This window comes from Rhinoraja longicauda, chromosome 17 (assembly GCF_053455715.1).
Source record: "Rhinoraja longicauda isolate Sanriku21f chromosome 17, sRhiLon1.1, whole genome shotgun sequence".
Lineage (NCBI taxonomy): Eukaryota > Metazoa > Chordata > Chondrichthyes > Rajiformes > Arhynchobatidae > Rhinoraja > Rhinoraja longicauda.
In genome coordinates, this window is record NC_135969.1 from 30,620,213 (window position 1) to 30,643,478 (window position 23,266).

General features: G+C 42.3%; 1 protein-coding gene across 3 annotated transcripts in view; it reads left to right on the forward strand.

Moving 5' to 3' along the window:
* LOC144601647 (uncharacterized) overlaps positions 1–22,552 on the forward strand; it is an 84,372-nt gene extending 61,820 nt beyond the window's left edge. The window contains exons 5-10 of one of the 3 annotated variants that reach the window (XM_078413879.1): positions 1,208–1,388; positions 2,010–2,094; positions 6,825–6,902; positions 16,076–16,222; positions 19,414–19,495; positions 22,242–22,552. In XM_078413879.1, coding sequence (XP_078270005.1) covers positions 1,208–1,226 — 19 coding nt within the window. In that variant the 3' untranslated portion in view covers positions 1,227–1,388; positions 2,010–2,094; positions 6,825–6,902; ... (1 more) ...; positions 19,414–19,495; positions 22,242–22,552. Of the gene's footprint in view, positions 1–1,207; positions 1,389–2,009; positions 2,095–6,824; positions 6,903–16,075; positions 16,223–19,413; positions 19,496–19,873 lie in introns of all 3 variants that reach the window. The other 2 variants (XM_078413877.1, XM_078413878.1) reach the window with 2 other exon arrangements.
* Positions 22,553–23,266: the final 714 nt, after the last annotated feature.

Genomic DNA, 23,266 nt, shown 5'->3' on the forward strand with positions numbered 1-23,266 from the left:
GCAAGATGTAGATCCAAAAATAAATTATTTAACTTGATTTGGCAGAGGGTGTAAGAACTGGATACAAGATTCATCAGGCTTGAGCAAGAAAAGTGATTAGGATGCCTTTAAAAATATATATTTTAGAATAGAAAAGATGATTGATCAGCGGTTGGTTGATTTGTTTGAAAGGAAGGTATCTCAACATCTATTGTGAAGAGGGATGGCTCACACAGTTTGAATGATACTTTGATTTTTGTCAGGGAAGCTGAAGAAAGATATTTTTCAACTAAGACCAGTTGATGGATATAAACTCCAGATAGATTTACATCAGCACATTGCCTTGCGTTCCACAATTTCTTAAGAATTCAACTGTAATTCAAGCTGTTTTCGAACCCCATGTGGTAACACCAAATGATTTATCAAAGCAGGGAGAAGATCAGCTGTGTGAATGCCAGAGTAATGCGCCCATTAACACTACTCTCTGAATCCCTATGACGATCAGAGAAAAGCACCCATTACCTCAACTCCCTGGATCGCTCTGACTACCAGATTGATGCACCCATCAACTTTCCCTTCTTTTCTGTGGTGAAACACTAACCCACTATGACTGCAATCTGGCTGGAATAGATAACAAAGTGAGCACTCTGCAGTCCACTTGCATTATGGCACTGAATATTAGGGAATCAAGATACAACTAATCCCCTTCAATAAAAAAGGCATCTTCAAATAAATGTGTAAAGACATTTTAGTGAACATATGAAAATTTAAACAGCCCTGCCAGATTCCTTTACTATAGAAATTCAATAGGAACAGCTACTCCAAGAAAATGTGAAAAAAATTGCATAGTTTGTCCCACGCCATAAATTCACATTCTTAACACCATGTCTAATCTACCGTACTGTGGATCCAACACACCCTTTTAATCTCTGTTAGGAATAGGTTTGGTGGAAGGACCACGCAGTGCTCCGTGGAAACTCACGCCCATATTCAATCTCAGACTTTCCCCAATTCCCATGCAGTTGTATAGCAGCCTTTCTGAATGTCATAAGGTCATAAGTGATAGGAGCAGCATTAGGCCATTTGGCTCATCAAGTCTACTCTGCCATTCAATCATGGCTGATCTATCTCTCCCTCCTAACCCCATTGTCTTGCCTTCTCCCCATAACCTGAAACCTGTACTAATCAAGAATCTATCTATCTCTGGTTTTAAAATGTCCATTGACAGCCTCCACAGCCTTCTGTGACAAGAAGTCCGCAGATTCACCACCCTCTGACTGAAGAGTTCTTTAGTTCTCTGCCTGATGTGTTCTTCTCATGTCTGTCTATCAAAGTCATGGATCCTTCCATTGGCAGGGACAGTGCAAGCTCCTGCAGTGGCACCTTTTAGAGATACAGCTTCAAATGAGGTAAATTGACTACAGTAAAATTGCTTTGTCTGGGAATCCAATGTAAGGGAAAATAAATGAGTAGAAAGGCCTCGGCAGTCTCTCGAGAAAGTTGCTGTTAACTGGGTTGTAGCCTCAAAGTCACGACCTCTAAAGCAACTGATAGCTTCTTAGTCTCTTACATATCAATTAGGTGGAGAATAATTAGAAAGTATTTGATCTAAAGCGCAAGATCTATATTTATCTGTGGAAGATGGCAACAAAGTCTGTCATAATATTGCAAATCATCAAATAGTTTTATTTCATTAATTATACTGCGTTTTGGCCCACTGAGTTTGCAGTGCATGGCAGGCATCACTGATCTTCATTATATGTACATAATGTGCATGTCCCTGGGTGCACACATAAAACACACAGAGGCTCTTTCATCTGCCCTTCATTCTGTGAGTTGAAAGAGTGAGAATGTCGAATTCAACGCTGGACACTGCTATTTATTCATTTTTTAAAAGCGTTCATTTTCAAATGCAGCAGACTGCTTTAGCGTAGAGAGTATTTATTTTAGCCTTTGTGAATTCTGGCACTATATACGCTGCCCTAAATGGTTCTTCTTCCAGATGTCGATAAATTGCATCCTTCTTGCAGTTAAAGATTCAAGAAGCAAGACTTCTACATTCTGAGGGAAGAGACAAAATGAAATGGCTGGGACCACCACATTCAAGCTTTCAGAGTAAGTGAACTGTTTATATTATCTACATATTTTCTGGTTTGTTAACCCAATTCTGCTGTGTGGTAATTGCTTTAAAAAAACAAACGTTCCTGATAACCTTCTTAGATAAATGATTTGAGGTTCAAGAGTATTTATTTGTCATATTCACCACATATGAACCGGAATAATTAAATTTGTGCTCATGACAGTTTCACAGGCACAGTAGATGCGACAAGAAAAATAAATATGCAATAAATTATCAGTTATTCCAAGTCAAGTAAACCATGATAGAGCCAAAATCAAAGATCGTAGAGCAACCATGGTGCCAAGTCTTAGTGGGTTTGATGCAGAGGTAGGGTTGTGTTTCGGGTTGCAGGACAGTTCAAGAATCTGATGGTTGGTGGGAAGAAACTGTCCTTAACCTTGGAGATAATGGTTCTCAGGCTCCAGTATCTTCATCCCAATGGCAGTAGGGAGAAGGGAACTTTGTCAGAGTGGTGTGGGTTTTTGATGACATTAGCTGCCTTCTTGAGGCAGCGCTTCTTATAGATCCCTTCAATGGTGGGGAGGTTAGTACCTGTGATGGATGGGCAATGTTCATCACTTTCTGCAGCCTCCTTCATTCTTGAGCATTCAAATTTCCAAACCAGTCTATGATGCAACCAGTCAGCATGTTCTGCCGCCATACACTTGTAGAAGTCAAATCAAGTTTATTTGTCACATACACATACTCGATGTGCAGTGAAATGAAAGTGGCAATGCCTGCGGGTTGTGCACAAAAAGAATTACAGTTACAGCATATAAATAAAGTTAATAAGTTACTAAACATAGCACAAAAAGTGTCGACAAAAATTTAGTCTCTGGGGTTATAAAAGTTGACAGTCCTGATGGCCTGTGGGAAGAAGCTCCGTCTCATCCTCTCCGTTTTCACAGCGTGACAGCGGAGGCGTTTGCCTGATCGTAGCATCTGGAACAGTCCGTTACTGGGGTGGCAGGGGTCCCTCGTGATCTTGCTTGCTCTGGATCTGCACCTCCTGATGTATAGGTCCTGCAGGGGGACGAGTGTAGTTCCCATGGTGCGTTCTGCCGAACGCACTACTCTCTGCAGGGCCATCCTGTCCTGGGCAGAGCTGTTCCCAAACCAGACTGTAATGTTGCCGGACAGGATGCTCTCTACAGCCCCAGAGTAGAAGCAATGAAGGATCCTCAGCGACACTCTGAATTTCCTCAGGTGTCTAAGGTGGTAAAGGCGCTGCTTAGCCTTACCCACCAGTGCGGCAATGTGCGTTGCCCACGTCAGATCCTCTGCGATGCGGACTCCCAAGTATTTGAAACTGCTCACCCTATCCACAATAGACCCATTTATCTCCAGTGGCGTGTACGTCCTTGGATGTTTAGCCCTTCTAAAGTCCACAATCAGCTCCTTTGTTTTAGTGACATTCAAGAGGAGGCTATTGTCCTGACACCAGAGTGCCAGATCAGCCACCTCCTCCCGGTAGGCCTTCTCATCATTGTTGGAGATCCGGCCCACCACCACAGTGTCATCAGCAAACTTGATGCGATAGATTCATGGCAATATGCCATCTCCGCGGATTTCTGAGGAAGTAGAAGCATTGGTGGGCTTTCCGAGTGATTGCACCAATTTTCTCAGCCCTGGAAAGATCATCAGGAATGTGTATGTCCAAGATCTTGAAACGGTTGACTCTTTCTACTGCTGTCCCACCAGTGAAGATGAGTGCATGGTCCCTCAGCCTTCCCTTCCTGAATCAGCTCGTTGATCTTACTAATGTTGAGAGCAAGATTATCGTTTTGGCATCTCTCAACTGTATTGTTGATCTTCCTCCTGTGCTCCAACTGACCTTGTCTGTAATTTGGTCAATAATGGTGATATCATTTGCAAATCTGAAGATGGCAATGGAGATGTGTCTGACACCACAGTCATGGGTATAGAGTAAAGTAGGGGACTGAACACACATCCCTCAGGTGCTCTTGTGCTGATAGTCTGCATGGAACAAGTGTTAATCGCCAGTCCACACGGACTGAGGTCAGCCAATGAGGAAGTCGAAGATCCAGTTTCATCAAGAGGAGCAGAGATCCACTTCTCTGAGTTTGATGATGTGTTTGGAAGGGATGAGGGGTTTGAACGCTGAACTGTAGTTGTTTAACAGTACCCTGATCTACCTGTTTCTTTTGTTCAAATGGTCCAGTTTAGAATGGAGAGCCAGTGAGATCATATCCGCTGTTGATCTGCGGGCAAGTAGGCATGACATTAGGAAAATCGAAGTGTGTCCAGGTCGTTACTGAAACAGGCGTTAAGTTGCCTCTCCCAGCTCTTTTTCACAACAGATTTGAGTGGTTGTGGTTGTTGAGGCATGTAACCTTGCTCTTCTTGCGCACCGGATGTTCTTTTAAAGCAGGTGGGGACCTCAAACCATCATAGTAAGAGGTTGAAGATGTCTGAAAACTCCAGCACTTAATCAGTGCAAGTTTCAAGAAGGTGGCCAAGTACACAATCAGGGCCAGAGCTTTCCGAAGGTTCACCCTCGCAAAGTCCCTTATGATATTGGCCATGCAAACTGAGATCACATGGTCATTGGGGGGGGCTGAGGCCGCCCATGAAGGTACATCATTGTTCTTCCTTTTAAAGTGAGCACAGAAAGCATTGAGTTCAGCTGGGAGGGATGTATTACTGACACTGAAGCTGCTCAGTTTCACCTTGCAGAAAGCAAAATGGCATACTTTGCCACAATTGGCAAATGTCCATCTGAGCCTCTAGTTTAATGAGTGAGCAGCCAAACATAGCACAATAAGACGAGGTCAGATTTTATCTTTTCACTGTGTTTCATTAACAAACCTCGGTTAGATTTGGGGGAAAGGAAATAAGCAGGGGTTCCTGTTCCTGATTGGTACCCAATGATTCCGACTTGAAATGAACGTGACGGCATGGCTGTGTTGACACATTTGATCTAAGCTAATAAATAATGGATGCCCACTTGTACCAATTACACAGCACTCAAAAAGTCACTCAGGTAACGTAATCAAGGTGAATCTCATCAAAAGTTGAACATTAAACAAGACTTGCATTCATACGGCTGCTTTTACATTCAACTCAGGATGCCCTGAACACTCTGCAGACAGTAGTGTGGTCACTGTTGAACAGTGGCAGCCAGTTTAGGTAGAGTAAGGACACGCCACCAGCAATGTGACAGTAAACACAGTAAATAGTTAATTTGTTCTCATAATTTTGGATGAGGGAGAAAAATTGATCAGAACACAAAAGTAGTTAGACACAAAATGCAGGAGTAACTCAGTGGGACAGGCAGCATCTCTGGATAGAAGGAATGGGTGATGTTTTAGATTGAGACCAGTCTGAAGTAGGGTCTCAACCTGAAAAGTCACCCATTCCTTCTCTCCAGAGATGCTGCCTGTCCTGCTGAGATACTCCAGCATTTTGAGTCTATCTTCAGTATAAACCAGCATCTGCAGTTCCTTCCTACACATTTGGTCAGAACACAAGTTATTTTCTTCAAAATAGTACCAGAGGGACTTGAGCATCCGAGAAAGCTAGTGGAGCCATTGTTTAGTATCTTATCTAGAACACGTCCAGTACCACCTGAGCCATGCCTGGAGCAGCAATGCCGTTTGATTTTCTGTGCGATTGCCTGGAGTGAGTTTTGGTGTTTCTGTCAGAGACAAGACTGCCACCCACTGAGCCTGATCCCATTTGAACAACTTTACTTGTTCAAGCTTCATTATTTGCACTTTTATAAAGTTTGACTATCAACTGACACTGCATAATGTCATGCCAAGATCTATCCTTTAAAAAAAAATAGTTTTTACTGTTTGAAGTAATGTATTAAAATTATTTGAAGGAAATGGTTCAGATTCAATCTCTGCAGTATAGCAATAATCCCTCTGTTTTTGGTTTCCTCTTTGGACTGTGATCCCAAAGTGAAGTAGAATCATATCCTCCCAGAATACAAAAGAAAGATATATTTCACCAAAAATATAAGGGCGGCACAGCGGTAGAGTTGCTGCCTTACAGTGCTTGCATCGCCAGAGACCCGGGTTCGATCCCGACTACGGGTGCTGTCTTTATGGAGTTTGTATGTTCTCGCCGTGACCACGTGGGTTTTCTCAGAGATCTTTTTCCTCCCACACTCCAAAGACGTACAGGTTTGTAGGGCTTGGGTTGGCTTGGGTTTGGGTTTTTGGCTTGGGTTTGTATACTTGGTATAAGTGTAAATTGTCCCTAGTGTATGTTAATGTGCGGGGATCGCTGGTCGGCGCAGACTCGGTGGGCCGAAGGGCCTATATCTGCGCCGTATCTCTAAACTAAACTAAAACTAAATATGTGTACATGGTTGGTTTGTTGGTTGCTTTGGTCAAATAGCTGTTTGAAGTTTGGAGGCAGAATATTCTCTAACATAATTAGGTCCATTATTGAGTTAAATGGTAGCTCCAGCCTTGGGAGCTGCTCGATCCCCACAACAACCCTCAATCATAATTAACTTCATAATTTCATCTGCACAAAGAAAGCTTTCCAATATGGATCATTGTCACTGCAGAAATTCCCAGCTACAGACACAGACAGCAACATACCCTGTTCCAGAGAATTCCCACTGACTGACGGCAACCATTCCTATGTTGAGAGGGAAAAGTATATGCTATGCCGATGGTTGCCATTTTTGATTTCAATGCAGAAAGGCTGGTGTTAATAAAAATGAAAGAGGATTTTATTTAATTCACAGATTGCACGTGGAAAAGCCAGTCTTGCCAAAGAGAAGAAAATAAAATAACCTGTGGTGGATTAACACATTTATTGATAAGTATGACTTAATTTATTAAATCAGAAATTTCTTTTTGAAAGCAAATAGCACAATGTTATAAAATATATAATAATTTAAAATAATGATGCCAAAAATTGCAACTGGTAATTTGGTAACCCCCATTTGTGACAAGATTCCTTGTCACACAACTCCTTTCATTTCAATTTTGACACAGCAGCCATTTGCTTGTGTAACAGCAGCAATCAGGCTTCCAGGGATTAATTATCCATTTTTTTGTGTGTTCTGCTGATTAATTTTCTGAATTTCTCCAGACAGCCACAGGTAGTAGGTTGAAGTTCGAATATATGAAAAAAAATCAGGAGTAGACTTTTAATTTTTTTTAGAGATACCGTGTGGAAACATGCCCTTCAGCCCACCAAGATTGTGCCCACTAGCGATCACCCCATACACGAGCACAATCTTACACACTGGGTACAGTTTACAATTTTACCAAAGCCAATTAACCTACAAACCTGCACCTCCCTTGGCATGTGGGAGGAAATCGGAGCACCTGGACAAAACATGCGGTCACTGGAAGAACATGCAAACTCCGTACAGACACAGCCCGTAGTCAGGATTGAACCCAGGTCTCTGGCGCTGTAAGGCAGTAGCTCTAATGCTGTGCCACCCTAATGAGTAGGGAGGGGCTGCTTCAAACTCTGGCCAGTCATCCCATCCTTGAATCATGGAAGATTTGTCCCTTAGAAGTATTTTAGTAATATATATGTCCTCATGAGAGGCCTGCATTCTGATTCTGTTTACAGTGAAGGTTGCATGACACAAAGTGCTTCAAATATGGGGGCTTACTCAACTGTAACAGCAAGAACTTTACTAACATGCTGTTTGCATCATTTGCACAGAGAAAGTGAGGTACTCACAGGGAAAGTGGGATACCATAGAACTAGTGTGAAGGGGTTGTCGATGGTCGGCATGGACTCGGTGGGCCAGAGGGCCTGTTTCCATGCTGTACCTGTAAATGAAACTAAACTGAGATGATGGCAATAGACAGAAGGACACAAAGTGCTGGAGTAACTCAGCAGGTCAGGCAGCATCTCTGGGGAACATGGATCAGTGGCATTTCAGGTCGAGACCCTTCAGTCTGATGATGACATTGAACTAACTGATTCACTTAGTGATATAATGATGTGCACATACCCCTGACTCCTCCTGATTGTGTAAAAAAAACACAACAAAAAAGAGATAATGGAAATAGGAAATACTGGAGATTCCTAGCAAGTCATGTGGGATTTGTGAGAGAGAAACAGATTTTCCATTTCAGATTTTACAGAAGCTCGTCAACTCTGAGGCAGGTTCTATTGCAACTTTCAAGAAACATTTGGACAGGTACATGGATAGAATGGGTTTAGAGGGATGTGGGCCAAAAACAGGGAGGTGGGACAGTGTAGATGGAACATGTTGGTTGGTTTGGGCAAGGTGGGCCGAAGGGCCTATTTCCTGATTATGTGAAAGTGCAGATACCATCCCGAAGTATCTCTAAGCATCTCCTTGGACCCTCAATAGTCTTGGCTTTTCATTGCTGTGCAAACACAGATGGGAATTAGTTTCCGAGGAACACACAGAATGGATTATAGTATTCAAATAGGGATTGGACCTAAAACATTAAATATATTCATCATCTCCGACTCGCATTCTATTGTTTTGTCTATGTTATTGATTGCTCCTCTGTTTTGGGAGAACATGATTAGTGGTGGGTCTGACAAACATGATCTCAGCAGATAAAGATGCCCCCACTGATCTTTTTCTGGGTAGAATGAGTGAGCTTTATCTCCAGTGATCCTGGGTGATCTCTGGGTGCTGGCCAACCATCATTCTGTCTATTCTGTCTATTATTCCCCAGGATACTTTCTTTGATAATCCCAAAACTCACAGAAAAGAAGATGTGTTATAATTTAGAATAAACATTAACCGAAATACAAACTTGAACAAATTGGATTCTTATGAACTTTTAGATGAAAGTGTAGGGTTATCATTAAAAGCTACTCTGTCCCTGTCAAAAACAGGGAGTGAATCCAGGGAGGAAGCAGTTTACTGCATATGCTTCAAGGCCCAAGGGAAAGTTGCTTGCCAAAAGGACTTTGAACGTTGTAACGGCTGTTGTCATCTTCAGACATTAAAGACTGGAAAGCTATTTAACAAGGCGCTGAAGCGTATTCGAGAGAGAATTGGTGTGATACATTTTTAATGATGTTGCGGCAGTAAAGATGTCTGCATTCGAACTGCCTTAACTGAGAATAGCCACAGGAGCTTCAAGGAACTGTCAACAGACCACAGAAAACAAGACTGAACTAAGGGCTTGAGAATCAAAAGGTTGCCTGCTTCATCTCGTTTGCATTTTTTCCTCTAGAAACCACAGCGGTTTTTTGGAAAACCTGAAAAATAGAAGTTGAATGTGTTCAGAATTGTGCCATATAATCCCTTCTGAAATGATAGAACATAGCATATAGAATATTGAACAGGACAGCACAGGAACAGGCTCTCCATCTCTTGGAGTCTGTGCTGACCAAAATGCCAAGTTGCAGATCTGACTTCATGTGGTCTAGATACCTCCATTCTCTGTTTATTAATGCTCCTAAATGCCTCTTAAAAGTTGCTATTGTAAGTTTCCACCAGTTCCCATGGCAGCGTGTTCCAGGCACCTTCCACTCCATGTAAAAGAACTTGCCTCGTAAGTCACTTTAAACTTTCCCATTTTCATTAAAAGATATGGCCTCTAGTATTTGACATTTTCACCCTGGGAAAATGATGCTGACTATCTTCCTCACATAATTTAATGTACTTCTAATTCTCTGATGATCCAGAGAAAGCGATCTGTTTGTTCACTCTTTACTTACTGCTGAAACTCTCTTATCAAGGCAACATCCTGGTGAACTTCTTTTGCACCCACTCCAAAAGCTATACATCTTTCACATAATGGGGTGACTAGAACTGCACAAAATACTCCAAATGTGGCATAACTAATGTCTTATAGAACTGCAACATGACTGACTGACTGACCTTTCCAATCATGTCATAAGGAATAGGAGTATAATTAAGCCATGTGGCCCAACAAGTCTACTCCACCATTCAACCATGGCTGATCTATCTCTCCCTCCTAACCCCATTCTCCTGCCTTCTCCCGCTAACCTCGTGACACCTGCACTAATCTAGAATCTATCTGTCTCTGCCTTAAAAAATATCCACTGACTTGGCCTCCACAGCCTTCTGTGGCAAATAATTCCACAGATTCACGACCCTCTGACTAAAGAGTTTATGTTGGTCTTATGGAGATCATGGATTTAAGAGGAGGGATAATCAACATCCAAAACGGTGGATAAGTATGCTACATGCCTTATTTACCCCACTATCTGTTCTTTATCCTGTCAGCATTGCTGCAATAAAGTCCAAAGTAAGTTTGGGGACCAACACAGCATCTTCCATCTGAGAATGGAACTCAAATTTGAATTTAAGTGTTTCAGATAACCAGCTTTATTTTGTCGTCTGGTTCTGGTGTCGGGTCAAGGGCCTGTGGAATCAGCTCAGTTCTCCTCACTCCACAGCTGCTGCCTGACCCGCTGGGTATTTTCAGCAACATCTATAGTCTCAGGTTTCCCGCAGCTATGATGTTCTGCATCTTATGGTTCCAGTGTGTCCTTCAGTGTGTCTTGTACCCTCTTGTCTATTAAACAGATAGCAGCAAAAATATTGTGCTACCTGGATAATCTTGCTTTCCACTCTGTTCCATAGAATACAGAATATATGTTCTATATTCCCTTTGTTCTAAATCAGCTGTCCCGAGGAAAGGCCATTGACCTGAAATTTTAACCCTCTTTCCCTCACCACAAACGCTGCCTTATGTTGGGGCACAGAGTATTTCCAAGGAACTTCCGCTGATCAGTATTTCTTGAGCAGTCTGAAGGAAGGTCCCCACCCAAAATGTTATCTATTCATTTCCCTCCACCGATGCTGTCTGACCCATTGAGTTCCTCCGGCATTCTGTCCTTTACCAAGATTCCAGCATTTGCACGCTCTTGTGTCTCCATTTCCGGTATTTTATTGGCTTCTGTAAGTGTTCGTTGCCAATGGTCTTTTGATCTCTTTCCCAGCATTAAAAAATCGTTACTTATCCCTCGTCTTAAATCAATAATCTCCATAAGACCAACGTAAGCTCAGTGAACAGCAACATATTCGGCTTATTGGAACCTTTGGGCCCCAGTACTGCTGAGAGGGAGTAATGAAATGAGCTTCTGGTTTCATCAGTAGAAGTAGCTTCCTCTTGTAACAAAGGAAAAGGCGGACGTTCTGGAACAGTAAGATGTCTCTTTAGTTTAGAGATACAGTGAGGAAACAGGCTCTTTAGCCCACCGAATCCGTGCCGACCAGCGATCCCCACACACTAACACCATCCTACACACACTGGGGACAACTTACAATTTTACCAAGCAAATTAGCTTACAAACCTGTACGTCTTTGGAGTGTGGGAGGAAATCGGAGATTCCGGAGAAAAGCCACGCAGGTCACGGGGAAAATGTGCAAACTCTTTACAGACAGCACCCGTGTTCAGGATCGAACCCGGGTCTCTGGCGCTGTAAGGCAGCAACTCTACCGCTGCGCCTCAGTGCCAAGTCCTTGTTTGAATTTGCAGATTGGGATCTGATGACAACTCTGAGTCCTGAGTTCAATGTTAATTGGAACCTGAATAGGAAAAGTGCCAAGTAAAACACCGGGAAACAAATGTAAGACCACAGGGGATCACTTAAGGAAAACTCTATTGATTTACTGAAGGCTACTGCAGAAGTGAATTTACATTTACTCAGCTAGAGGAAAGGAGGAACTGTCTGGTGCACAAACTCCATATGTCCATCAGAATCCTATTCTATTCAATGCTCATACCACTGGGCTGCAAGCTGCCCAGGAGAAATATGACGTGCTGTTCCTCCAATTTCTATGGCACTGGAGGAGGCCCGTGACAGAAAGGTCAGACTGGGAGTGGGAGGGGGAGTTGAAGTGCTCAGCCACCGGGAGATCAGGTTGGTTAAGGCGGACTGAGCAAAGGTGTTGAGCGAAGCGATCGCCGAGGCTGCGTTTGGTTTCGAGCCTGCGTCTGGCCTTACAGCGCCAGAGACCCGGGTTCGATCCTGACTACGGGTGCTGTTAGGAGGATGTTCTGGATTAGACTGGATAGGTGGATAAAACAAAAGCTGTTGAAGGAATGTGAGTAGTTATATAATTTAATCCATTGTTTCCATTGAGGGTACACGGAGACGTAGACTGGGTGGAGGACATTGAGCAAAATAGCATTTGGGAACTAAATTTTCTTTTAGCAATTTTCATCTGGAGCCTTGATACATTTAAACATAGGGCGGGAACAAGATTTGAATAAATCTGGGCTTCTCACTGTTCATGTCTGAACAATTCGACCCAAATTACTGGGTCTCCCTGTAAATCATGCACCATCCTGACTTCGAAATATACCACTGTTTCTTCCTCACTAAGTTTATGTCCCCAAATTCCCTCCCCAACAGCCCTGCTGGAGAACCTTCACCAGAAGGGATGCAGTGGTTCACCACCATGTTTACAAAGATAAACATTAACTAAAAATAAATGCTGGCCTGCTGAGCACTGGGTAAGAAATATAGGCACAACCCTGTATATATGCAGAGTCTTAGTTTTAACATGGGCTCTCCATTTATTTTTAAAATGCTTGACACAATGGACATTTTGCTGTTGGTACAAAACTATATGTAAGAAAGTCTGCCGAAAATTGTTTTAAACATGGAACAGAACAGCACAGAAACAGGCCCTTTAGCCCATGATGTCTGTTCTAAATGTGATGTCAAATTAAACTAATCTTTTCCCTCTGTACATCATACTGATTTTGGATGATCAGCCGTGATCATATTGAATGGTGGTTCAGGCTCGAAGGGCCGAATGGCCTACTCCTGCACCTATTTTTTATGTTTCTATGTTTAAAGAAAGCTTCCTCTGCACATTTCCTTTAAACTTTCCCCCTCTCACCTTTAAGGTATGCATTCTTGTCTTTGACATCTCCACTCTGGGATGAAAGGTTCTGACTGTGTACCCCATCTATGCCACTCATAATTTTATTGACCGACTATGTCTCCCCTCATTCTTCGACACTCCAGAGAAAACAATCCAAGTCTGTCCAACTTCTCCTTATAGTTAATACCCTCTAATCCTGGCAGCGTGTTGGAAAACCTTTTCTGCAACCTTTCCAAAGCCTCCACATCTTTATTGTAATGGGGTGACTGGAACTGCACACAACATTCCCAATGCAGACTGAACTAAATTTTACAAAACTGCAATATGACTTCCTGACCCTTATACTCAATGATCCAATCAATAGAGGCAGGCATACAATGCCCCTTCTTTACACTCCACTCACTTTGCTACTTTCAGGGAGCAATGGACTTGGAGCTGAAAATCCATGAGTACATCAATAGTGTTAAGGGTGTTGCTGTTAATTGTATACTTTCCCGTTACATTTGGCCTCCCAAGGTGCAACCCATAGAGCAGGTTAAGCATCATCTGCTATTACTTCATATATAATTGTAAATGATCTACACGCTGCTGTATTCTTTGGTAGCCTTCTTCACAGTCCTCAACTCCATCCATTTTTGTACCTCAGCAAACTTACTAATCAACCCATCTCCATTTATGATCAAGCCATTGATGTATATCACAAACAACAGAGATCCCAGCGTAGGTCTCTGTGGAACACCACCGGACACAGACATCCAGACAGAATAACATCCTTCCACCACTATCTTCTGTTTTCTATGGGTAAGCCAGTTCTGAATCCAAACTACCAAATCACCACTGATTTCATCATCTTAATCTTCTGGATCATCCTACCAATCGGGAACTTACCAAATGCCTTACCAAATTCTGTGCACACAACATGTCTACCTTCATCAGTGACCTTCTTTGCCGCCTCTTTGATCACGTTTGTAAGTCATGATCTACTCTGGGCGTGGCTGGCTGTCCTTAATTAACTCACACTCTTCCAAATGTGAGTAAACCTGATCCCTAATAATCCTTTCCAATAGCTTCTCTGCCACTGATGTGGACACACCACCCTATAATTGCATGGATTATCCCTACTTCCAACCTTAATCAAAGGAACAGCCTCTCCACTCCTCCAACACCTCGCCTCATGGCTGGAGAGGATACAAAGATCTTCTTCCAGCCTCCAGTTTTTCCTCTATGAATAATTTGACATAGATCCCATCATATTTTGACATTTCATAATTAAATATAGGCCAAAATAATTAATTTTGCATCAGCTAAAATAACCTTAGGCTTTTATTGGAAAAGAGCACGGCAACATGAGTGTAAATAATGATTTGTAAAATTGGCTCAAAAGGATGTTTGACCCTCGGCTGCTGTTATGTCTATCATAAAATTAAGACCTGCTGGTTGCTGGAAACAACAAGAGTGAGCTGGTATACAATTGCTACAGCAATCACCAAGGCATGGAGAAAATGAGGCCAGAGAGCTGCTGTTTTGTTTGCGAGTACAGCAGGCATTTGTGCAAGGTTCCTGCAAAGTCATTAGCTCGACTCTAGCCCAGATGAACCGGTGAGAATTGCATTTGCAGAGTTAATTAATGGCAAAATGAAATGTTGTAGAAACATAGTGCCAGCTGTCAGGTTTAAAAACCTGACCTTACTGGTAGAATCCACCATTAATTCCATCACTTCCTAACGTTCCCTTAATGAATCCAATACTGCATCCGTCATGCGGTACCTTGATAACTTACTGGGTCAGGTTGTTCATCGAATCCTTTAAATTTAATAAATAAAAATCTTGCAAAGTTGGCCATCCTTGATTGTCTTGGCAAATGCCAGATTTGGTAGGTTATTTCATTGGTGATTGGGATGACCAGAAAATGAAACAAATTATTTTCCTGAGTTGTTTTTTTACAAACTCCAGGGGAGTTTTTGTTGCTCCTCTTGTGCCAATTCCTATTTCAGTTTGCAATCACTTAGTTACCTATCCATGACCAGTGAAATATAACCTGTATTATGAAGAAGAAATCAAGTGAGAATGCTCCACCATTATCCCAACCTATGTGTGAATGTGAAGAACCATCTTGTTATCCTGAAAGACACATGGACATAATCTGGAGAGTGATTACCCTTGGATTTTTCTAAAGTTACCTCATGTTAAGTTTAGAGATGCAGCGTGGAAACAGGCCCTTCAGCCACCGAGTCCGCGCCAACCATTAATCACCCGTACACTAGTTCTATGTTATCCCAGTTTCACGTCCTACACACCAGGGACAATTTACAGAAGCCAATTAACCTACACACCTGCACGTCTTTGGAATGTGATGGGAAAACAGAGCACTTGGAGAAAACCCATGCGGCCACAGGGAGAACATGCAAACTCCGTACAGACAGCACCTGTACTTAGGATCGAACCCGGGTCTCCAGCGCTGTAAGGAAGCTGTAACTCTACTGCTGCACCACTGTGCTGCCCTATGTCTTAAATCATCATATCCCCGTGGGGACTAGGACACAGTTGTGAAGGATCTGAGGTCCTCCAAATGAAAGGAGAAGCTGGAGTTTCTTCTCGTAAAATCGTGCAATATGGAAACAGATTCCTTGGCCAAGCAAGTCCATACCAACCATCAAGAACCCATTTGCACTAATCCTACACTGATCTCATTTTATTCTGCCCACCTTCCTATCAACTCCATGTCCAGATTTTACAACTCATGTACACACTGAGGACAATCTGTAGCGGCCAATTAACCTACCAAACCGTTTGTCTTTGGAACGTCGATGGAAACCCAAAGGAAACCTATGTGGTCAAAGAGGGAATATGCAGGCTTCACACTTACAGCACAGGAGGTCAGGATTGAACCTGGGGCACTGGAGCTTTGAGGCAGCATCTGTATCAGCTATGCCACTATGCTCCGGTTCATTGTTTCTTGAATACTGAGTGCTTTGAAAGTGCTGGCAATGATGAAGCAGACTGTAGATCTACATTAACATCATACACTCATAATAGAACATCTCAAGTATAATACTTTAACTGCTGCCAAAGGTTCCTGTTGCTGTCTTGGTAAATGTTTTTGAATGAATTCTAGCTCATGTAACAAAATTAAACATCTAAAGGCTTAACAAGTTATTATTACCCTTTTTCAGGAGTCACAGGGAGCATCAATCTACTCTGAAGAAGGGTCTCGACCTGAAACATCACCCATTCCTTCGCTCCAGAGATGCTGCCTGTCCCGCTGAGTTACTCTAGCTTTTTGTGTCTATCATCAATCTAATAGCTCAGGAGAGGAACAGGTGAATAATATTTAAGCACATTCCATTGTTTCAGCGAACTGCATAGAAATGAGTCTATCTGACTCCTCTCCCAACTTCAAATTCCAAACAGTCGTTAAACTGCATGTTCTCTGAACGGAGTAAATGATTTGCATTTGATTCTTGGTTGGAGTGTTTGTGCGAGAACAAGGTGATGGATGCCATTAGGTGTGGCAAGCTTAACTGTTTATAGAGCTACCTCGCCAATGAGCCCTCCCCAATGAATCTCTCAAAGAACCAAATTTAATTGCATCCTAAAGTCATTTAACCAATGTGCCTCCATGGTAATAGTTACCATTCAATAACAGTTTGTGTGGAAAGGGTTTAGCTGTTTTATAAATTCTAGTGTTTATTTGTTGTATGCACCAGATATGAATCAAAACAATGAGATTCATACTTGCTACAGCCTTACAGGCACAATGGATGCAACAAGAACAATAAATATACAATAAATCTTCAGTTATTCTAAGTAAACTAGACCATTATAGTGCAAAACCAAAGTACAATGAGCAACCATCATAGTGCAGTTAGTATATTAGGTTGTTAATGGCTTTGTGAAACCTTTAGTCTGAGCTAGAGGATGAATGCAGGTGATAAGGGATGGCTTGTTCATTATCAAATTAAGTGTCTTGAGTTACCATAGCCCCTTTACTCAACACCAAAGCTGGACTATTGCCCACTCATGTTTAACTTGTGTCCCTTCTTGTTTCTAAACATGCATTGTTTATGTTCTTTGCAGCACGATTTTGAAAAGTGTGCTTTAAAATCTCTCTTATGAAGCAAATTCACCTGATTTTCAGAACGTCTCAGATTCCTGGCACCTGGACTCACTGTGCTTTCCAGAATTCATGATGCCATTTGGGTTCTAAGGAATCCCATGTGCAGCAATACAACCTCTTTAGATCTATATTCAATCCCTTTGATATTTAACGCATGACCATTCTCTGTTTTGCTGTGGCTGACATTTTTGAAGATTTCTCCTAGTTCAACGAGCATTCCCAATATTCCATTTGACGAATCATTTTGGACTCATTTGCATGTAATGGTCCTCCCATCAGCTAGAGTACAGTCCTCACCTCCCATCTGACCCATTGGAAAACTTTAAACTTTCTTTAATTGGAATTTATCAGACTTCAATGTCATATCTTTACACTAAATGTTGTACACTTTATCCTTTATCTTTGCACTGTGGATAGCTTGATTGTATTCATGTATAGTCTTTTTTTTGACTGGATAATATGCAAACAATAAAAGCAATTGTTTGCATGCTATCCAGTAAAAAAAAAGACTTATCTCAGCACACATGTCATTAAAAACTAAACTAAACTCATCAAGAAAATTAATTATTGACCTCCTATTGAGTTTTCATGTTATACAGAAACATAGAAAATAGGTGCAGAAGTAGGCCATTTGGCCCTTCGAGCCAGCACCACCATTCAAAATGATCATGGCTGATCATCCAAAATCAGTATCCCGTTCCTGCTTTCTCCCCCATATCCCTTGATTCTGTTAGCCCTGAGCTATATCTAACTCTCTCTTGAAAACATCCAGTGAATTGGCCTCCACTGCCTTCTGTGGCAGAGAATTCCATACATTCACAACTCTTTGGGTGAAAAGGTTTTTCCTCATCTCAGTCCAAAATGGCCTCCCCCATATTCTTAAAGTGTGACCCCCTACGAACCTCCATAGATCATACCAGCACAGTGATGCTGCAACAAGTGATCCTGACCTCTGATGCTGCCTGTGTGGAGTTTGCATGCTCTCCTTATGACCAGGTGGCTTTCCTCTGGGTGCTCTGGTTTCCTCCCACATGCAGAATATTAGGTTGATTGGCCTCTGTAAATTGCTCTTCGTGTACATGGGTGTTCGTGCTAACAAGATGTTATGAGAGAATAAGTTACAGAGAAATATGTGGGGAAATGGAATTGCTCAGCATAAACTTAATGGGCTGAATTTCCCTTATCATAAGAAAATACAAAAATATGAAAGGATGAACCGTCGCAGGGTTCTTTGTGTGGTCCCTGATTAGACTTTCTTCTCAGTTTAAAACTTAAATTTAATTATAACGCAGGGTTTAGTGTACTTAAGTCTGTTTTCTATCTATTTAGAGTCGTCAAAAGTGTTTTATTGACATACTAGACCAAGTGGGGCCCAAACCTCTCCTGCATTGGTGCAGCACCCTCTCCTCCCCCCCTCCTCCCCTCCCCCTCCTTTCCCCCTCCCCACTCCCTCCCTCTCCCCCTCCTCCTCCCTCTTGTCCTCCCCCTTCCCCTCCCCCCACTCCATCCCCCTCAACCCCCCTTATCCTCCCTCCACCTCCCTCCCTCCCCCTCCCTCCCTAGGAGATAAATTTTAAACTTTAAAATGTGAATAACTTAAAAAATATAACACCGATTTCAATGAAACTTCTTCCATTAGCACCAAAGGAACGACGGTGAGTAAGGTGGGCCTAAAATTGTCGCGCTGTCGTGTACCATTTTGGCTGTAGTTCAGGAACAAACAAACAAACAAACAAGAGTTTTAGTACATTGAATGTCCCGAAAGGGAACAATGAAATTCTTACTTGCAGCGGCAACACAAAAGATTGTAAACAGAGTACTCAATAGGCAATATAATAAACACTAAAAAAGTTCAATAAATAACAAAAAAACAATAAAGTACAAAAACAAAACAAAGCCCAAAGTCCCTTTACTCACGTTATCAATCAATTGATTTATTGTTTAAGATCCCTAATGTGCAGAGACTTGGCAAAATCTTGTAAAAAGATCAAATATGCAATATCAGCTTCATTTCTCCATCTACCATTCCATTAATCGAGTGAGTCCCTCAAGCCTATTGATTGTGACCAACCTTTACTTGCTGCCTGTTCAAAGCCAGGCTTTGCTCATTCAGTTGAATTCTTAAAATGATTATCAATGCATCGTTAGTAGCCAAAGTAAAAATATGGTATATTTCTTGACAAATTATGTCACCTAAAAGTGGGAATATTAATATAGGAATAAGTGGGAAGTGGGAACATTCTTTTCTAAATTTCAAGAATCCGTGTCATGTTAAACAGGCTAACAAAATGTATATGCATATATTTTTCACATCATTTTGCATCTGAGTGAATGTCTGAACTGTGCTGCTCTAATTCTATGAAACATTTGCAAGTTTAATGATTTTATCCCTAGAAAATGGCTTAACTGCGAAGATAGTGGATTCACGAGGATTTAGCAATGCAAGCTCTGGGTCCGATTCATCAGTCTGGAAAATGTAAAGCTAATTGTAAGCTATCTTTATAATGATAGTTATGGCAAGTCAATGGTCCTTCGTCATCATGAATGCAAAGGATGATTTGTCTCCACTGTGTTCTATGGCTTTTTATTCCTATGTGATTTGACATGTGCTTCATATAGGGATGAAAGCCATGAAATACATTGTGAGCTATCTCCAGCGGACGATGCAGCAACATCCAGCAGGACTGTTGCTTAGGGTAGACTTGATGATATTCTGTCAGTAAAGAAGCTTGCTGCTAACATGGACTGTTGTGGATGTTGACAACCCAGCAGCTTGTGCCTGACATCCAAGTACTGATGATGATGAAAAAGCAGTTGCTGTCATTTCAACCTCGCCATTGTTACTTGCTTCCAGAAACCCTGACAATGTTATTTTTAGCCACCGTGTACAGCTGAGTGTACCGAGGCATCAAAGATATTGATCCTTCAACAAACCGTGGAGATCTTTGATTTGGACCGTGGAAAAAAAACATCCAGTAAGGATTCCTGCACGTAATTACATAAGAGTACAGCTCCTGGAAGGATCTGAATCCATCTAAACATGAGAGGCATCTGAGAAAAGTAACATGGCAAAACTCTGGAGTTCAACTCCATATGTCGTCAGGAAGTTGAGAAGAAGAGACTGAAAGGCAAAGGCAAAAGAATAGAGGAGGCAAAATAAGGGATGTGACTCATTCCTCCAAATCAAACAACAACAGCAACGCCAACTACCTGCCATTCATTTTATTGATCTGGCTATCTTAGACTGTTATCATCTTGCTACAGCTACTGCTGCTTGATGTTAGCACAAGAAAAATGCCCTGCACCTCCTACAGTCAAGGATATAGAAAATGGGAGATAAAATTGCAGAGCACTGAACAAGCCCATTGACGGACAATGTCCATGCTGACCACGATGCTAAATTAAACTAACCCAGTCTATCTGCACGTGACCCATGTACCTCCAATCTCTGCATGTTCATGTGCCTGTGCCTGTGCCTCTTAAACATCACTATTGTATCTGCATCGCATCGTATTTGACAGACTAAATGTGGCCTGCAGGTTGACATTGAGTTGTCAATCTCCCCAGATACCATATCGGTATTTCCACTAACACGATTGTCTACTCTGAGGTACAGAGTCACTTTGCATTACAGGTCACTTCGAATTATAGGTTATTTAATTTAACGCAACAAGTCTGGACAAGCTACAGTGAGTACATCTGAAACAGTTTCTACAGTTCTGTTCAGAGATAACTTCCTGAAGCAAATATAAACTCTGCGGACTGTGTGCCAAGACTGATCCTGAGGAGAGCGGAGAACCCAGGACTACTCAGCTTTTCCTGTAGGAAGATTCCCAATAATTCACCTGACTTTGATATGCAAGCTCTTTGTATTTCAAACAAGGAAAAAAATCAAGGACCCAGCATTTATTGTCAATGTATAGAGCAGCCACTGTGGATTAGATGAAATTAGTTGCTGTTAGCCACTTCCATATAATTCAAGTGCCTAAATATGTATTTATTAACTAACTGGAAGACCAGCACCTCGTTTACCACTTGGGTAGCTCCAACCCAAAGGCATGAGCACTAAATTCTTCAATTCCAGGTAACTCCCCTCCCCCCTTCACATCTACCCAGCTTTCTCAACCCCAAACTCACCTTTCTTTCCCTTCCCCCCCCTTTTGTTCCTCCTCTCTTCCTTACGCCCCACCTGGATGCACACACATTTTCCCTTCCCTATTCCCCTCCCTCCTCCCCTTCCACCTCTATTCCTTCCACTGATCTCGCATGTCGTGCCTCGTCTATGCTTATCGCTTAATCTCATACCTTTTGGCTTTTCATCTCTTGTCTTTGTCCAAGCATCTGCCAAGTAACCACTCCCTGCTCCCTCACTGCTACCCACCTATCACTCGCCAGGCTTTGTCCCATTCCCACCTCTCTTCCAGCTTTCTTCTCCTCAGTCTCCCCCCCCACTACAATCAGTCTGAGGGCTTTACTGGGCATGAGTCATCCTTGGACCCATCGTCTACCCATGTTCTCCAGAAATGCTGCCCGACCCGCTGAGGTACTCCAGCACCTCGCATCTTTCTCTCCACTCCCCCTCCCTCTGACATTGAGTTTCTTAGCCTTCCTTCATCCACTCATCTCCCACCCAGGTCCCCCATTTTCCTTCCACCCCACATTCCCTTCCACCCAATAACCCTCCCTCTAGTGCTACATTTCATTCCTCTTTTTCCTTCTGCTTCTGATTTCACATCTGCACCCTTTTGTCTTCCCAGCTTCACCTCCAGCCTTGGTTGCTATTCCCACCCATCTCTCCCCCTCCTGACTCATCCACCAATCAACCTCTCCACACCTGAATCACCCTAACACTTGCTAGTTCTAGCCCCACCCCTCACCTCTTGCTAATAGATATCTTTCATTTTCCCCGACAGTCCGAAGAAGGATCCTGATCATTTCCCTCCTGATCTATGGACTCCTTCCAGCTGCTTTTGAGGCAGTGAATTCCTGACCTCAAACACTCAACGGATGGTGTTTTTTTACAGTGAAGGGTACATCTCATAACTTCAAAGTTTTTCAACCATTTGCAAATATACCACTAGTGTAATGAACATTCTCTGTATACCTGGCTGAGGGCAATTCTAAAAACACAAACTCCACATTATCCAGGAAAAAGAAAATATTTTGATTGCCATCCATTCTCCACGTTGAACATTCATTACCTCCTTTATTTTGTGGGTTAGATCAAGATGCACTGAAGTTACTCTTCGAGGCTTCCTGAGCAGCTCCTACCAAACCCACAACTATTACTCGGAGGAAAAAGCCAATGGATACATGGGAAAACCATGAGCCAATTCGTTCCATTCAAGAGCACGCACCAACTAGACTTTGAAATATATTCCTTGCCGAGCTAGGAGTTAAATCCTGGAAGTCATATTGGATACAGGACTGCAGTGTGAGAATACCTGCACTACAAGGCAATGAACAGTGGTTGAGCTCATGACTCCAAAGGAATTATAGATGAACGGTATACATTTTGTCCAACCCAGCAAACTCCACATCCTGTGTATGATTAAAAATCAATCATATTTATGTATGCAGTGTGTTATTTGTGTGACTTATATCAGCCTTGTATCATCCAGTTAAAACGTTCTTTTAAACCAGGGGCTTCCAAACTTTTCAGCAGGAGGGCCACATTATATATTTGGCACATTTTTGCAGGAAAAAATAAAGAAGTGTGAGTTTTATAAATTTAATGAACTCAAAAAAGTTTAGACTAGGTTATGTTCGATTAGATTAGGAAAGGTTAAACTAGGTTAGGTTAGATTAGGTTAGTTTACATTAGGTTTAAACGGCAACAAATAAACAATATTCATTTTTTTAAAAGAGCTTGAAATATTGGAATATATATATATTCCGTAGGTATACAATTATTTATAAAACAGAAAAACCGAGAGAGAGAGAGACATCCGGCCCGTCACGAGATTGTATCCAGCCTGCAGCAAGCTCTTAGACAGCAGGGGCTAGATGCAGAAGCTGCCGGCGAAGGTTCACCGGAGTGGATCATCACCACCCACCCAGAACCGGGACAAGGCGAGAGAGAGAGAAAGAGAGAGAGAGGAGAGAGAGAGGAGAGAGTGGGGGGGGAGGGGAGAGAGTGGGGGGTGGGGGAAGGGGAGAGAGTCGGGGTAGAGGGAGCAGCGGGTGAGAGCAGGAGCGTGGGGAGGGTGCCAGAGGGTCCGGTGAAGGAGCGCCCGGTGAAGGAACA